Source organism: Ruditapes philippinarum, unplaced genomic scaffold (genome assembly GCF_026571515.1).
Source record: "Ruditapes philippinarum isolate M1 unplaced genomic scaffold, ASM2657151v2 ctg4469_1_1_1_1, whole genome shotgun sequence".
Lineage (NCBI taxonomy): Eukaryota > Metazoa > Mollusca > Bivalvia > Venerida > Veneridae > Ruditapes > Ruditapes philippinarum.
Window position 1 is genome coordinate 16112 of NW_026864450.1, and position 15163 is coordinate 31274.

Here is a 15163-nt window from a genome sequence, read left to right on the forward strand (position 1 = left end):
ATATTTTATTCCATCCGGTGTCGAATGCCCTGATCATCCCGGATCATCCCGGACGTTGCCGACAGAGTTACAGATGTACTCCGGTTGTTCCCGGTCGTACCCTGGTCGTTCCCGGATCAGCCCGGACGTCTTCCGGGGATCTGCCGGGGCTCTGCCGGGATGTAAGTGAGACTGTAGCTTAAATTTGACATACTTGCATTCCAATGTTTACATAGAAATAATTTTTACATGCAGCCAAAGTCCATGGTAGAAGTACCAGATGTAGAAACACAGAAGTCAATCGTTGCAAACCAATTACAGAAACCATTAATTAAAGGAGAGACATGGTAAGATTTTAGATTTTATTTGAATATCTACATTATGTTTATAGTATATTAAATTTTAATCTTCCCATCTATAAACTCGGAAACTTTGTACTTTCACAGTTTTTCTACAACATTAGGGAAATGCACTCGTTTCTCACAAAACAGAGTTTCAAATATAATTACACGACACTATATATTTTATATTTAAAGGCACATTGTGTCCAAGAAATGCCTTTTTTCATTTCTGTAGAGTTTTTTTTTTTTGCTGTTCAATAATAGTTTCCAAAAAGTTACACATTGGCTTATTATATTTATAATCTTACAGTTAATAAACGTTATTATGATTCATTGTTTTGTATGGATTTCAAAAACTATTTGTTTACATTTTGCTACCTTGATGACAAATTATTTCACATGTAGGGCTACTGTCTTCAAGTAACAAACATGTTGTAAAACCGCTATTAAAACGTGTTTACCCTTTATTTGTATAATATGCCTTTAACGGATAATTCATGACCTACTTTATAATCAAACTTTTTATTTACTCGTAAGGGGTCATTCGTTGCCGAGTGGTGAACGTCGTTGATAACAAACCACTTGTGGGTTCGAATCCCGACAGGGACTTTGGATTCTTTCACGTGAGGAAGCTATCCAGCTAGCTTACGGACCGTCGGTTGTTCTACTCAGGTGCCTGTTCGTGCCTGAAATAATGCACGGAAATAGACCCAAGGTCTTCATCCACCAGTAAAGCTGGAACATTGTCATATAATATACAGCTCGAATTAGCTATTCCTTTCATTATCTGTTTACATCAATATTGACAAAAAGGGATGTCGATAATTCTTATATAAAAACATAATATTTATCGCCTAAATCTTTAACTACCTAAACAATAACTCGTTTTTTAAACGTTCAGCGTAATAACGTAGTCGTTGAGTGTTGGCTTCGTCAATGTAGAGACCGTTGTTCGATTCTAGGAAAAAGCATTTTTTCTTTTCTTTTCCTTTTTTGTTTTTAGTTATTTTTTAAGAACTCGTGAATTTATTTCACACAATACTATTTGAGAATATTTAGTTTTACACACAATCGCTTTTAACACGTAAAGTTAGAGGCAACACAGTCGTAATTATAGTGATACATTTGGAATGGAAGAAATTTTAATATATAAATATACAAATGAGCCGAATTTTTTTAAAAATATAACAAACTGAATTCAGAAATTTTAAAAAGAATTAAATTGACAATACTTTTCAATCTGTTTGATGACTGCTAAAATCAAATAATTTAATTTTGATAAATCGTTATAAGTTTAACTTTAAATTGTACAAAATATTAAATTAATCACAGGTTTATAAAAGAGAATATGAAAATGTTTTCTGAAAGTAAAAACCATACAGACATAAAAAAATATTGCACAATTCCAGATTTGAACTAAAAAATAAAGCATTTTCTTTTTCATGAACTCTTCATACATGTCATAATCTGAACTCTCTAACCACTACGCTACTCGGATTTACGTGTCTATATCCAATTTAATTATTCTTTGTGCAAAATGTAATAACTGAGTAACTTGCACAACCAATTATATCATAATGGTTTGACCGATTAATGTAAACGTTATCGTGTTCGATTTATACTGTGTCGACGTGATGTAAAACCCAATCAATCAAACAAACAAGCATACAAATTTACACGTAATACTATAAACATAATTTACTTCTGTAGATAATTTGTCAAAATGTAACATTATTATACGTGTATTCAATATGAATAATTATTATGGTTCGTATAATAAAATTTCAAACTATTCAGTTATCTTGAATTCAAATGATCATTGTTGAAACGAACAGTTTTTGTTGTGAGAACATAGATTTCAAGCAAATTTCTTACAGATTTTGTTTGTCTACGTTCACTGTCTTTATTTTAACCAATATTTGAGCCAATATAAACTACCTTGGATAAATACCAAAATATTGTTTAAGAAATTCTGGAAAGAAAGTGATCCCTCGGAAGCATTAATCACGACAGAATTACATGAACATTGCAGACTTGGTTTGATTGAGTCTGTACATCACGGATAATGAATAAGGGCAACATCTCTCACTCACGCCCCTAGCACCGGCTTGAGCGTTACTCAATTCTCAACACTTACTAATACTGGCATCAATGATCGGAAGAAACAGAAAAGTATAACAATACTGAAGTGTAGTTGAATTGCAGTGCAAACGAAAGAATGATTTTCGGGCAGAATTTACACTGTTTTTAGACAATAATATCCTTACAAATTTCAATAGAATCTGTACTAATAAATTTTGTTTTATAACATCGTTAAATAATTAAATAATTAATAATTAAGTGTACAAAATGATTTCTTGTGATTATTTATCCTTTCTTTCATAACAATAGGATGATTAATATTTTCTTTAAATTAAGCTTTGGTATAAACAGCATTGGGAGTTCATGTTAACATTTCAGTATGACAATTGTGTTGTTGTATGTTGTGTTGTTGTATGAAAAGACCCTTAAATGCTGAATGATTGATAATTTAGGTACATTATTGATGTCAAATGGTTCAAACAGTGGAAAAGTTATGTTGGTTACGAGAGCAAGGACCACTGTAATGAAGGCGAGGAATCAGCTCATCCAGGACATATAGACAATACCCCTATTTTACAAGGTAACGTTATACCAAACCAATCAAACATTTGTTGTATGTTGTGTTGTCGTATCTAAAGACCATTAAATGCTGAATGATTGATAATTTAGGTACGTTATTGATGTCAAATAGGACCTATAGACAATACCACTATTTTACAAGGTAACGTTTATCAAACCATTCAAACATTTAATAATAATCTTACCCTCAAAATGTTATTTTAGTTTCTTATTCATCACAAAAAATAAGAAAGCGATTGATATGTTTGAAATTATAATATTGGATGTTACTTTTATTATTCTCAAGGTTTAAATTCTTTATGTATCAAACTGTCTTCAATTTTTGTTTAAAGTACACCAATACATAACCAGTTTTGATAACACTTTTTAGTTTACGCAATAACCACCATTAAAAGTTCATTAATTAACTTTTGTTTCGAAATTAAATTAAATGTTCGATACTTGATTGTTACTTGCCATTATACAATAATGGCTCGACGATGCCAATAAATTGTCTAAATGTCCTTCGATGGCCATTATCACATAATGGCGAGCAGAAACTAAGTTAATAGCGTATTTCCAAATAGGCGGTGTTAAAATTAGCCAAAATTGTTATTTTTAAGATACACACCTTAACATCTTAAGTTTTCAGACATAATATTTCAAAGATTAATGTAATATTTAATGAAATAGAATAACAGTTCTGTTTTTCTTTCAATGTAAAGTTCCGATTATAATTTACCATTGCTATTTTCTGAAACAATCGTTTTTTAGTTTTCCCCAAAACCATATACATTTGTATAGTTTGGACATTCAACTTTTTTTGTAGAACTCCTTACCAAGAATCTAAACAGGTAAACACCATTTACTGCGGATTTAATGACGTCCGTGTTGAAAAAATGGGAACTCACACAAATATTTTGGCTTGAGGTCTATCACCTCAATTTGTCTTTACCAAGACAACTTATCGGAAACATAAAGATCTCTCCTGTCTTTTTAAGCTACCATCAAATCAGTGAATAAATGAAGACTGTTTAAGCAAGGTTAGAAAAAATGTTTTAGCACCTGTGACATTGACCTTAAATACAGAGACCAAGTTATGAAAATTTATAAATTAAGGCTGTATAAGCAACGAAAAGTAAATTTACAATTCTTATCATTGTTGAACTTGACACAATTGACCCTTACTCTACCTAATTGTAGTGGAACATTAGCGTTAAGCTTCTGCCTAACATACAAAGATCAGTCAATGACCATTTCTTTGTCTTTGGTCTCTAGACCATGCAAAGGTATAATACACAATACATTTACAAAGCATAACATGTACATAACAATTGACATATTAGTCACAAATAAGTAAGAAATGCTGTTGATCTTCAACACTGTTATTATCTCACACCTTGCAAAGTCGTTCACTTCTTAATTAGGGTATGGGTATATCTTCCCCTTTTTATTTCAAAATCCAAACTGCCAATTCTCAAGTTTGTGTTTATGAATCGATTTTTTGTTTGTTTCTTAACATATGATCGATAATTGATTTTAATATAAATGCTCTATGTATTGTTGAGCTTTCTGCTTTTAATCCTGATTTGTTTGCAGGATTTTTTAAGTATTCGTGCAAATAATTATTTCTGTTTACAAGGATGCAACACTATATTTTGCTTATTTTATTAATAGCGAATACCTCTATAATTTTTGACGTTATGTACATCACATTAAATTTCTTGTGTATTGTAATAATTCACACTAAGCTCATTGGAACTAATCAGATGCTAATTAAATAACCTTATTAGAATAGTTACAATATTGCCAATACTATATAAAAAATAATTCAGGCATAATTTCATTTGGTCCAGGTTTTTTTCTCTTGTGTCAAGTGTTTAAAAGCAAACTGAACTTCATATTCTGTTATAGAAGAATGAAAGATATGATGTTCAATTTCAGAATCTGTTTTTTTTTCAACAGATGCATCTATTGTAATGTGTTAAACATTATAATAGCATAAAATTGGCTATTCTTCCCTCTTTTGCCCATGCTATAACGGGACCAAAACCATGTGTTAACATAGTCACGCCGTCGAGCCCTGTGATGTGAGGTGCTCATATCTGACGCAAAGTCAACCAGAACCCAAATAAGTTTTGTGGTCTTTATTTAAGTTGATGCGAGAAAAAACTACAAATAAAGAAAGAAAACAAAAATACAATAACAATTAGAAACCATATTTTGACAGATTTTCTGAGAATTCTATTGTAAACCCTTATTGACTTGATTTCAAGAATAAAATAAATTTGTGACTAGAAGATGTAAAACATAATGCTGCAATCCAAGCTTTAAGATAACAAAACAGATCATTTAACAATAAATGTAATAAATTGTTATCTCAAAGCTTGAATTGCAGCATTATGTATTAAAAAAAATTGTCACAAATTTATTTTATTCTTGAAATTTCTTTCTTTCTTTCTGTAATCGTGAACGCAGCTTCCCATACATAGTTTATATTTATTCTTTTTATATTCAAAGTAGACATATTCAATAAGAATTTCACAGATTTCAATAGATTTATGTAGTTAAAATATTTAACTTAACAATGAACATAGTATATCTTTAACAAAATTTAAGATGCAATCGTTCATTGTCGTTTGATTTTGAAAATCCCAAAGCAACACTTCATTAACTGAGACCTGGACAAAAAGCTGCAACTTATCTCATATAAATTGATGTTCTTTGATAAAACAGACATTGCTTTTAAACAATTACGTGTAAAAGACCCGTTGTAATTAAAAACTACACATAAATCGTTAAAATTGTCAGCAGTTTCTAATAGAATATCATTATAATACCAATTATCATTATCTATTAAAGATCATCTTTTCCTAATAACCATTATTTTGCTCTTATAAGTATAGCCACCTCTAAACTCACTTCCTACAATGTTCAAAGAACTAGCTTGTAAATCCATTAGATTTTATCCAGAATGCAGATACAAAAGTCATAACAGTTAATGTAGATGTTCATTTATGATTTAAAGTAACATAATTGATAAGATGATTAATTAATAAAAATACAGACATGGCCCTTAAGTTGACTATGTTATACTTATCCACCAAAGTATGCTTATGAAATAATCTATGCAGTGTAAGTGTTAAAAAATATTAAATTATTGTACCTATGTTTAACTTTCATAAGGAACGGATAAACTGAAATATCACTTGACAGATGATTTAGATTATAAACTTGTTCCTGAAGAATGTTGGGAAATGTTGTTGTCTTGGTATGGACTCTTGGGAGGACAGGTAACAGTTATTTTATGTGTGAATACCTCTGTACGATATCCCTGTACGATATGTTTATCAAATGACGTTTTTTGAAGGTGTACATACTCTTGAGCATTTTTTCTTTGAATTAGACAACAAACACAACCCTTATAATAAACATGAGGTATAGAAAGTGGCAATAAGTATATAAGCAATATTGTAAATAACATATAACATAACATAAAAAATTCTATATTGTTAGTGCATGTACAGTATATGGAATTAATAGAGACATTAAATCATGTTGTTTTTAAATGACATTTACGATAAGTAAACATATTTGGTTAAAATAATTCAATGTTTTTGTAAGAACAATGTCTGTTGTCTCAAATTTACATCATTATTTGATTCAAAAAATTACTAGTAATATGATAATTATTCAAGGTACAGAAGCGAAAAATATATATGTTGTAATAAAGATTATCGAAATAAATTTTCGATGGTGTTGAATGTTTCGTTTGTTCAGGAACCATTACCAAGAAAAGTGATAGAAGAAGGTGTTTATAGTAAATCGTTGAAAGTGGAAATTTACTTCTGGCATTTAAAGATTTGTGATAACTCTAAACCAGATGATGTCATTACAAAATCTTTCAGCAGAAGCTATACAATCCGTAATATCACTTTTATTATATCTTTTTTTGAGTTTATGTTTTGTCCTTTTACAAAATTTAAAAAAATATACTGATCGAAATGGTCAAATCAAATTATTAACTATGTAAAACTACAATATAATAATAATAATAATAATAATAATAATAATAATAATAATAATAATAATAATAATAATAATAAAACCATAATATTATTGTTAACAGTGAAAATTATTCCATCCATTTTAGCATACCCAGTGATAAAGAAGTCCGTTTATGGAGTAGGTATATGACAAACATGTACGAACAGCTGATGGACAAAGACAAGACGTTGCAGGATGCAGGGTTATATCAGGGTCAATTAATGGTGATAGAGCAGAAAAATCCCGACGGATCATGGATTAAAGGAATCAAAAAAGAAAAAGAAATAAATAAAAAGTAACCAAAGCAATGAGTAGAGTTTTAAAATTGATGGAAAAAAAGTAAAACGAAGACAGGTTGGATCTTAAAAAAGTGGAATTGGATGTTTAGCTAAAGGAACGATATTCATTACAGCTATAACTACTATTCATATCAGGTTGCACAAAGATTCTATGCATTCATTTCATAAATGACAAGATTATTTAAATGTATGTATGTGTATAGAGGAAAAACTATTGTATTTATTAGAGTAGAGCACTGTCAGTAACATTTTCAGGTTTCTTTTTTTATTGAAAAAAATGCGATACTTTAACTTACATAACACTCCCTTTAATTGTTTAACTTGTACATGTATATATGCTATTATTACCCTTTCAGAATTTTTCCGCCTTTTTGTTTGGGTATTGATCACCCGAAAGAAATTGATATAACCGAGCCAGACGGGTAATATACACACTAAATTTCACCGTTGGGTACCCAACGTTCTAAACAACATGCGCTGAGTTGATGCGCGTACGGTTCGATTTTACGCGTTGTAAATGTATAGGATAGATCATGAGTACCAGTTGGATGTGAGATTTATCAACGAGCGAAGCGAGTTGATAAATCTCACATCCAACTGGTACGAGCGATCTATCTGACTTAGACCACAGGTAGTTTTCTCTGTTTAAGGTGAAAATTACACATGCGTAAACGGCTTTTTTCTCCGACAGTTACATAGGGATATCCAAATATTTCTTATTCAATCTATATGGCCTTATTGTAGGCAAAAAAATGCACGAGAAAATGGCATAATTAATGTTCTTTCATAAGTTACTGAATACACAATCTATTGAATGGAATGATAGATAGATGCAAAGGTGCAGTCAGAAGAAAATTGGGAAGAATTTAACATTTCTGAATGTGATAACATTATAATTTCGAAACTTGGGATATTTTTGTTGTTATTCCTGTTGATTCCTCAATTAAATGATTTAATGACATAACACCGTACACAGCGCTTGGAAGCAAGACTGCTTACCGAAATATACTCTTAGACAGAAATCATGGGCGATGGCTACTTATCAAGAGTGGGCTCGTTGGAGAAACGGGCAGGTAACTTTCATTTAACGTTTTCCTTAATGCTTAAACAACAATAGGGTTCAGGATATTAATTGGTTGTTCGGCTGAAGTTGAAAATATTTTACTTGACGTATATATAGATTCGTTTATTTATTGTATGCTTTATACACACCCAACATTGACTTTTTTTCTTCATTCATGAACTGAATTTTTTTTACAAACGTCCCTCTGAAGCCTTAAAGCATAGATTTTCCTTAGCGTTACAACCGCAGCCCAGTCACCGTTCGGAAACTCCACCCCCTTCCCCACCAGTGGAATCCCCTCTTCCCAAACCAGTAAATGAATGTACGTCTACAGTGTCTGCTATTAAGAGTACACCGGGCATAATTCAGGATGCGATTATTGTAACATAGTGCCTGAAAAGCCGTCGTAAAATTTAGATACATATATAGATTTAAATAGATAGATAAACGAATTTTACATCATTATTGCTAGTTTTTTCTTATTTACAAATACAGTAACTATTCTTGTAAAATGATGAAATGACATTTTTTTTAGAAGGGAATTACACTATTTACTTTGCAATAGGGTATGTAAGTCTCGTCATGTGACTTGCGAGATTTCACGATATTTTGCACTTCCGGGTACAAACAAATATCAACAACATTGCTAATCTATATTGGGTAATACTTGTATGCCGGTAAGAAAGTAAAACTTACACGGAAAAGCAATGGAAATGTTGAAATTGGCAGAGTCTTTTTATTTTGTAACGAAATGCAAATGGTTTCATCTTGTGAACAAGTATCAAGAAAGACACTTCTTATAATCTTCAGGTGGGTGTGTCATTTCGAATTCAGTTTATCGCAATAAATGCTGTAATATTTTCATATTTCTATGTAAATCTGATAAATTTGTTATTTGATACAAATAATTCGCATCTGACTTTAGACTGGTGAATTTGATTTTATCAATTTTCTATAGCGCAACCTGATTATCTCTCAGAAATATAATGTTTAGAAATTTCGGACAGCACATATTTCGGATAGAACGTTTCATTATGATTATCAGCGTGTTTTAGTTGAATATATTTTCTTATCACTGAAAATTTTATTTATTATTATTATTATCTTTATAAAGCACAAACAGTCAAGCTATATAACCAATTTAAATTGTCATAAAATTTGATGAAATATTTTACTCCTGTAGATATTTAGACAGAGGACAGTGGTGAGATGAAAAACGTCAGTATCCAATGTAAATACACATGCATGACATGATGTAGCTGCTGTAAAATCGTTTTGGTAAGAAATATACTTAAAGCTACTTAAACTACATTAATGAAAAACATATATTCGTGTATAACATAATGTTCACATTTTTGTAAATAATTACAAATGTACAGTGTAGCTAAATAAACAATCAGTATGACATATGTAGTTTATTCATGTTGAATACTGATTAAAGTATTTTTTTCTCAAGTAAGTGGGTCATTTTTTAAATAAATCATGTTCAGAAAATGGTTACAAAAACTTAGTCACTATCACATTTTTTAACATCATTTGTCAAAGCAACTCTACAATGTATGTAAACTAGGACACCAAGAAAGGTTTTTTCCTTTTCAACAATATTTTCTTTTCATGACAATATTTTTCTTGAAAATGATTGAAATTAATAGCTGACTAATTATTATTACTTTCAACTCATGATAAATTTTCTTTATATGCAGGTTTGTGATATCAAGGTTGGATCTTGAGTACTTGGCATGATGGCTTTTTTTTTGGAGTGTTCACCATCAGATTAGAAACCAAATAGTGATACCACTAGATATAGTTGAAAGGGAATGTCCATACCCAGCCTTGGAGTACATAGTAGTAGAGACATGGCAGTCCATTACAGATTTTTGACTGAATTAAAGCTTCTTAGAGCTCCATGGCTTGTGTAAACTGTCTGACTGAATGTTTGTATTCTAATAAAAACTAAGGTTGAAGACACTTCAAAGACATATGTCAGTGTAAAAATTTTTAACAAAATATCTGTCTTTCAAACTCTTTGTTAGAAATAAATAACCTGTCATAACTTTATATTTATATTCAAAGATAATTTATTTTCTGCAAATGACTGTCCAAAACAGTTTCAACCAGGCATCATCTAGTTTCATAACAGTTAAGATAAATCTGTTATAAATAGACTTGTAAGGTGACAAGAATGGTAAAAAGATAAATGTTCTGCATTAAAAGTTTTCTATCTTGATTGAGTTTTATATTATATCACCATGATCACTGAAATTGTAAAAGTAAAGTTATCTTTAAACATTTTATTAATGTATCAGTTTTAATTGATTCAAGGGAGTTTTTAATGACACATTAAATAATGCCTCAGAATTGCTTTTATTTTTATTCTTCAAAAGCTTTGAATTTGGTGTCCTGATATAGTTTTCAAAAAGTAACTATTTGCAATTACCTGAACCATCATTTGCTTTTGTTTTAGGCAGTTAGCAAAGTTATTTTGATTAAGTATTTTGTATGAAATATATTTTGTTTAAATTTTGTTACTTTTATGATAAATAATTTATTTACTGCAATTCTTTCTTCAGGTTATAAGCATGTGACATGCTCAAAAACCATGATATAAATATCAAAGAAAACTTGTTTCTGAGGCAAGATGTGTTAAATTCCTTCCACAAAAAGCCTTTCACTGCTCTTAGAAAAGCCATGGTTTGCATTGTACATGGCAGGTAGTAAGTAATACCAGAGTAAACAATATTAATGCAATTCATCTGTGTTGAGTATTCAGTAGCGAAACACTAACTTGCTAGCCCTTGAAAGCCCAAGTCTGTCTCTTAATCACATAATTGTAGAAGACATGCAATTCTGCATTCCTTGAAAGATTTTAGTGTCAGAGGGACAGTTATTACATACCATATACGTCTTTGTGTTTCAAATTACCTGTAATATAATGTATTGAACCTGTTGACATTTGACCAAAAGTGAATTATCTATACAAAACATGCAAAACTTAGGGTTTGCACTTGATACAATACAAATACATCACTGATACATTAATATACCCAAATTGGGAATGTTTCAAAATTGTAAATGTTTAAAAAAAATCAATGCTTTTAACTTCTGTCCAGGTACATAAAAGTCAATGTAGTCATTGAAGAGCTATAAAGAACTATTCATCAATATTATTTAGATAGTGTCTGTTTCGATTTCAGGCCAGACAAATTCAAATGACATGCATAGTATTTACTGCAATCTAGCCATTTCTGTTAGAGAATTTAAGTACACACTTATTTTGCAGATGAAACTTTATGATCATGAACAGCATATAGAAGAAATAAAAAACAGTTTATAAGTTTGATAAACTTTTATTTTTACACAAATTATAGTCCACTGCTTTGCAAATATATCACACTGATTTTCCAGTGGAAAAAAACTTCAGGAAATCACTTGAAATTATTATTAGTTATTTGGACAATGTGACTTTACACCGTGAATGTCTACTGATACAAGAATAGGCATATTTCCTTTTACAAATGTAAAGACTTTGAAAATTTACATGAACAAATTATCATGGAGTTAAAAATCATATTCTAATTGAAAAATGGTCAGCTTGGTATCAAAGCATTGAATGCAAATTTGTAAGCTTATCAATGATTACACTAACAATATTAGAAGTAGATGATATATAATATTTTTACTATTTTGTTTTCTTTTTCATCTTTACATCATAGTCATTTAATGTGATTCCATGAAAATCTTTATCTCTGGTGTGTTTTCTAATTTGGTATACTTAAAACTGCAATGAAATGTGGATATTTCACTCTGTTTCTATCATTGTGACATTAACAAGTTAACAAGATTATGGAATCATAGTGTCAAACACTATAAAATCATACTCTTTTACATTAAGATTTTTGTGCTGGATGTCATTCACTTTCTTCAGAAAAGTACATTTGGCTATTCTCAGTGGCTTATATTAAACTAATATTTCACTGTAACTGTGTGTTCTCTGATATTATTCTCAAATTAAGGAACTGGAAGATGGTAGTTGCAATAAAGTTCTTCCTGGACAAATTTTCCTTCATCTTTTCCTTGTTATCTGCAGAAAGAAAAATCAATAAATATGTTGTTATAAGTGTAAGACCTGAATATATTTCACTGAATAAAACACTAGAAATGATATTTATATTACTTTTAATAAGCTGGTCATGATTGACAGAAAATTTCATATTTGAAGTAAATAAAAATTAAAGATAAACAACAACACATAATATATAACAGTCAAAAATATTTATCTTCTTCAATTTGAAACATGACTGTTTTTCATGTTTTATTTACTTATCAATTATCATGCAGTGAAATCCAAAAAATTTTTAAAATATTTGTTTTATCTCTCCAATCTCAACTAAAAAGTAATCAATTATTTTACATGTATTTACCTTTGATGTATAGATATTTCAGGATCATAGGCAGTACAAACAGTTGATTAATGGTCCATAGTGAATATGCTTGTCATATACCTCCCTGTCTACACATCTGAAATAGTTTATTCAAATATTATATTTTTTATTTCAATTATAATTTGCTAGATACCATATTCACATGTATATATAATTGAAAAAAGTTTTAGTGCCTTGATACTATTCTCCATAGTTAGAAATGGATCTATACTATTAAACTTTGCATACATCTATGATCAATCGTTTCTGATTTAATTATCAAAACTCTTACTTGGGACCTGGGGTTTATTATACCAATATAAGTATTGAAATTTTGATAAAAATGGAAGAGAAGATATATCCGAATTACTGTGCAATGTCCGAATTTTGTATAACTTTAATATACACTAGAATTAAAGCGTTTCTCCATTGTTTATTTCAATAAGTAAAAGTGGTTTGAATAAATTTCGCACATAAGTAGTTTTAAAACAATACCAAAAGCTAAACAACTAGAATTCACTACCTTGACAAAACATCCGAAACAATTGTCACTATCCGAAAATAAACTAGTTTTATAAAACTCTATAAATCCCTCGGTTTTTCGTCAGATAATTGACCTACCTGCATATTTTTACCCGTGCTTTCCATTCCTGACTATCTGAAGAGGTTCGAAACAAATTTAACTTCTATATCTCTCGAGTTCTTCGGGGTTACCTACATGCGTAATGGTAAATATGTCTGCCGATGTACCCGGAAGTGGAAAATCGAAAGTGAAAGTAAACGAGACTTACGGGCCCTATATACATAGAAATTTTCCCCTCATAAAGCGTGCACATAACGGGGTTTTCCTTTCAGTTGAATAAAACATGATAGTTATATCAAACACTTTACTGTGATGTGTGGGATATATCAAACACTTTTAAACCTCTCTGATTGGCCGAGAGAAAACAGCTGTGGTCTAATCCGATTTACAAGCACTTTTTAACTGTCAAATGATAAATATTTACCAAAGTAGAGCAGTGATACCTATTCCCATCAGTATTGAAAACAAATTTGACCTTGTGAAAGCTTGATATTAATTACAAAAAGTGCGTTCAATAGACTATTCCTTTTCTCTTGTTTACATGTCTGTTAGGTACGTGAAAAATACGTCATGTTTTTATGTGACGTCATGTTGTGACGAAGAGGTACCCTAAAGGGAATCTTATTTCGATGTTTCATTTGAAACAGCAATGATTTTTTTAAAAATCGTCTAAACTCGGCAGGGGAAGGGTAATAAAATTATTATTTTGGTTTTGGAGTGATATATGTGGATATATTAACTGCCAAGATAAAATATCACCCTCGCCTAACGACTCGGTGATATAAAATCTTAGTAGGAATATATCCACATATATCACTCCAAAAGCAAAATAACATATAATACAATTTTGTCATTGTTGTGATATTTATGATATAATATTTATTTATTAATCTAATCTGAATAATAAACTTTCTGTCCTGTTCTGATTTAAATATACAATAAACATATAAAACTTGCACACTAATATTGCCTGTTGTATCTTTTCAGCTCTTAAGACATTTTCGTACATATATAATTATAAATCGGCGTTTTCCTTCACTAGCCTTCATCTGTACGTCTATATCAGAAAATTGTCGTTTTGCACCCGCATATTTATCATTGTTATGAAAGCATTTTTGCCATGGTAAGTGAACTTATTTTACAAATTATTTAGATTTCCTTGTATTGAATCATTATAAAATGTATTGCACGTATTTTAGGTGTATATCTATTAAAAATGTCAAATTTTTGCTCTTTTTTTATTTCACATGTCATACTTACACAGCTTAATATTCATGAACTATGATCTACATCTCAATAGTGTAGTGATATATGTGGATAAATATCATCAATACAATTAATCAATTTGAACGATAAAAAATATGTTTGTTCCGATCCGATACTGTTTTATTGCGTTATGTTGATAGGTTAAATACGTTTTCCATATAACTAGATATATATGTCCACATTTTACTTGTGTTAGCTTAGACCATGTCTATTTTTATTTATTCATTTATTTCAGCTTTTTGTTTTTGGTAAAATATTGAATCAAAATGCAATACATTTACATTAACTTATGTGATTTAAATAAGTAAAATACAATCATTAATGTATATTGTATTTGTATAGTTTGTCGTTAACTGTATTCTGTATGTTTACAATTTCATTACAATAATAATGTATTGTATATGTTCATTGTTTTTATGTTGTAATAACACGTAGACATCAAGGAATGCCAAGGGAAGAAAACGAATGCCAAAAAATGCACCATAGATGTAATATAAAACTAGTTTTATAAAAAAAATTCCTCC

The 15163-nt window shown here is 30.0% G+C and overlaps 1 protein-coding gene and 1 long non-coding RNA gene across 2 annotated transcripts in view; one reads left to right on the forward strand and one right to left on the reverse strand.

Moving 5' to 3' along the window:
• Positions 1-239: 239 nt before the first annotated feature.
• The window catches only part of LOC132725610 (ubiquitin carboxyl-terminal hydrolase 15-like), a 66427-nt gene continuing 51503 nt past the window's right edge, over positions 240-15163 (forward strand). The window contains exons 1-2 of the mRNA XM_060710755.1: positions 240-326; positions 2855-2982. Coding sequence (XP_060566738.1) covers positions 244-326; positions 2855-2982 — 211 coding nt within the window. The 5' untranslated portion in view covers positions 240-243. The remainder of the gene's footprint in view (positions 327-2854; positions 2983-15163) is intronic.
• On the reverse strand, positions 11748-13570 carry LOC132725611 (uncharacterized). Its single transcript, XR_009625079.1, has 3 exons — positions 13412-13570; positions 12791-12887; positions 11748-12450 (listed from the first exon to the last, which is right to left on the reverse strand). It is a non-coding gene; the product is annotated as an uncharacterized LOC132725611 (long non-coding RNA).